The 3,918-nt window shown below is 41.2% G+C and overlaps 1 protein-coding gene across 1 annotated transcript in view; it reads right to left on the reverse strand.

Annotated features, from left to right (window-relative positions):
• Positions 1-3,918, reverse strand: part of LOC106867290 (xaa-Pro aminopeptidase 1) — a 72,819-nt gene that overhangs the window by 19,530 nt on the left and 49,371 nt on the right. The window contains exon 16 of the mRNA XM_014912133.2: positions 879-939. Within this exon, the coding sequence (XP_014767619.1) occupies positions 879-939 (61 nt within the window). The remainder of the gene's footprint in view (positions 1-878; positions 940-3,918) is intronic.

Below are 3,918 nucleotides of genomic sequence, written 5' to 3' on the forward strand. Positions count from 1 at the left end.
ATATATATATATATATACGGCGGGCTTCTTTCAGTTTCCGTCTACCAAATCCACCCACAAGGCTTTGGTCGGCCCGAGGTTGTAGTAGAAGTCCAAGGTGTCACGCAGTGAGACTGAAGACACAGTCACTTTTAGATATTAAAAAAAGATAGGATAATCACAGCTGGAACGTCTTTGATTTTATGCATGCCCAACTATATCTGCATTGCGGATTTACCAAGAACAATGTTTGTTTGTGTATGTCTTGTTTTCTATTTTGACAACTGCAAGGATTTGAATTCTTGGCAAGCTCGTTGATTTCAAAACCAGCTTTGATGGTGACGTTGGTGGAAGTGATGATAGCAATACACTGGAATAATGGTTTCTTCGATGCCTATTTCGGGTTCTGTGGAGAAAGTGAACCTACTTCAGCAAGCTAACGTAGGTTATACGTTCACCTGACTGCTAAAGAACAACGAACTATAAGTGACATATTGAACAAATTTACAGAGCTTCGTGTGATCGCTGGACCCCCTAGAAATAGCAGCCAAATCTCCCTCAAATTATACCCGATCACCTTAAAAAAGATCATATTTGATAATGTGGTTCTGAGTTTCCCTCATGTAGGAAAAAGACGGGATGGTCAAGGGTGGAATGCATTTGACTATAGTTTTGCTCATTTAGGGTTGATCAGAAACTAAACTAACAGGTTGATATGGAAAATGGTTTACTTGTTTTGACTACAATGCAGTATCTGTTACTAGATTCAAACCATCTATACTATTGGCTAGTAGTCTTATTCTTTATATACTCGACCAGCGAGTAAAATGACAAACAAAATGATGGAAGCTAAAGAAAGAAACAAATAACGAAGAAATAACAAAAACACAACAGCTTACTCTTTCGTAACGTGTTGGTTCTCCAAAATGAAATGTTCTTGTCACATCTGTGGTACCATCTCTGCGAAAAATCAGATTAAATAAATATTTAAACAGTGAATGAATGAGAAGTTTTGTTTCATTATTTGCAACGTTAGCTGAAACTTATAGTGCTTTTGGAGGAATGTATTGTATAAAACCAATGAGTGGAAACGCAAAAAGCATCAGGAACTGGTAGAGAAATGCTGGGACAGAAGCTGGAAGACGCACTATGAACCTATAGCTGACGGTTGTAAAGAGTTTGGAGGACGATCAATCTGCATAGTTCTCAGCTGGTTGGAGTGTACAGAAGAGGCAAAAAAGGGAGCCGTTCAGTCTGTGAGCGAAGTCATAATGCAAGCACCTTGGTGGGTTTGGATGAAGAGAGCTGATCCGTGAGTAGTTGTAGGGCGCAGATTTGGCAGAGTAGGGGCTGATCAAACTCGAATGGGGGAAACTGGATGAAAGTCTCTGATACTGAACAACACAAAACCGTCAATGATACCCAAGTTACACGAGAGATGAGACATTTCATCTGGTCCAGGAGATGAGGCTTTGCACGTGGCAGAGATGGGAAACAGAGATACTTGAAAATCTCCAGCGGACAGCAGACTGTCAATCATTTAAATCTGATACAGACACAGACTAAACATCGTAATGACTGGAAAATTAATTAGGATCACCATCCACTTTGAAATAATTATTTCAAACTTTTGCCACAAGGGCAGCTTGGGGGAAGTGGGGGATGAGTCGATGACATCGACTCCAGTGTTCTGGTTGACTGGTACTTATTTTATTAACCCCGAACGGATGAAAGGCAAGGTCGACCTCGGCGGAATTTGAACTCAGAACGTAGCGACGGGCGAAACACCGCTAAGCATTTCGTCCAGCGTACTAACGATTCTGCCAGCTCGCCGCCTTAATCCACTTGAAACAATAAAGTGAGTGCTAACATAATGTAGGGTTAAAGACCCCCTTCGGTCAAGAATGACCATGGGATTGCACCTAGAAAGTGACCCTCTGAGGCACAAGTCCGGGCATGGCGTTTTTATGGAAGACCAGCAGTCGCCCATGCATACCAGTCTCCCCTCTCCATGCCACCGTGTTATCCAAGCGAAAGGCAAAGGCCGATACAACTTGGCACAAGTGACGTCGAATCTCATTTCTACAGCTGAGTGAACTGGGGCCACGTGAAATAAAGTGCACAACATACAGTCCGGTCCGGGAAACGGACTCTCTGCCTCATGATTGTGAGCCCGACGCTCTAACCACTGAGCCATGCACCTTCATAACATAATGTAGGGGGTAAAACATTTTCAATTAATTATATTTAACAACTGAATGGAATGGAACAACCCTTCTTTAGAGATAAAATTAAGTCGCTTTAATGTGAGATCGGCATCTTGTATCGTATACAAACTAATAAACTTCAGTTCTAAACTATTGTTGTGGTGGTGGAAATATTGGAGAAAAATCTTCAACATGAAAAAAAAAAAGGTTATAAAGCAGTTAAGCTCAGTTATTATTTAAATGAGTGCTAACTGGACCCCACAAAATTAAACTGATTAAACCACTGTTGCAATGAGAAAGGGGTAATCATAGGTTGAATAACTAGTGCTAATTACATCTGGGTAAAGGGATTACACCTCTGTGAACTTATTATTTCAAATTTGTATTACACATGCAGCATAATGGCGAAAACATAAGCTCGATGAGTAATCTGATCTTCACTATGCACTCTAATAACCCTAGACATGTTTTGATATTGTTAATCTTCCTTAGTAAGGTGGCGAGCTAACAGAATCGTTAGCGCGCCGAGCAAAATGCTTAGCGGTATTTCGTCTGTCTTTATGCTCTGAGTTGAAATTCCGTCGAGGTCGACTTTGCCTTTCATCCTTTCGGTATCGATAAATTAAATACCAGTTGCGTACTGGGGTCGATCTAATGGACTGATCCCCTCCTCCAAAATTTCGGGCCTTGTGCCCAGAGAAGAAAAGATTATTAATCTTCCTCAGTGCAACAAAGCCTTTTTCAGTACTTGCTTGACCTAGGGATTTTTATATTGATATACAAGAAATGCACGAGTTAGCGTGACATAAAATAATTTCGGGAAGTCATCTTCACTGCACGTGGAAGGGCATGGCTTAGTGTTTAGGGTGTTGAACTCATGATCGTAAGAATGTGGTTTCAGTTCCAGGGCTGAGAGATGCGTTGTCCTCGTGACCAAAACACTTGATTTTATGTTGCTCCAGTCCACTCAGCTGGTAAAAAGTGAGTAATCCTGCGACGGACCGGCGTCCGTCAAAGGCAGGAATATAATATAATATATATTATATATACGTCAGATAAACCGGCCCAGTATCCGTTAAGGGTATGCCGTTAAGAGTATGTCCGTTAAGGGAGTGATTAACCACCTGAACATTAATTTCACGTTCCGTTGATCGGATCAACTGGAACCCTCGCCAATTAGGACAAAATTCTCACATAGCCTTGACCATTGGCACCTGTGCAAAACTTGAACTTAAAACTCAAAGAATTGGAACAGATACTGAAAGGCATCTCGTCCCATACTCTAATTTTGCCAAGTGGCACTCTGTCAACTGATACCTAAAGGATAAACGACAAAGTTGTTATCGACGGGATCCATACTTTTAGTAAAGAGTTCCAGAATGAATGCCAACGCCCTAAAAACTTCGCCAATTCATGGTCTGGAAAGAGGTTGATTATACTCTTATCAACAAACCATCTCAGTATATTTAAACTTTTTATCAGCTGTTTCTTTCATTCTTCGCTGTGTTTGGATGAAGGGGCATATCCCTCGAGTTGGGCTTGATGTCGCTAATGTTCCTCCTGAACCGTTGCAAGTCAACACCTGTGGAAGTACATGAGCAGAGAGCGTCCAATAACACTGTACTTATTCCACGTCCTCGTGTTGTTGTTTTTTCTTGCTTGTTCATGTTTGAATTGACTAGACCATATATATATATAGAGAGAGAGAGAGAGAGAGAGAGAGAGAGAGAGA

Source organism: Octopus bimaculoides, chromosome 10, assembly GCF_001194135.2.
Source record: "Octopus bimaculoides isolate UCB-OBI-ISO-001 chromosome 10, ASM119413v2, whole genome shotgun sequence".
Taxonomy (NCBI): Eukaryota; Metazoa; Mollusca; class Cephalopoda; order Octopoda; family Octopodidae; genus Octopus; species Octopus bimaculoides.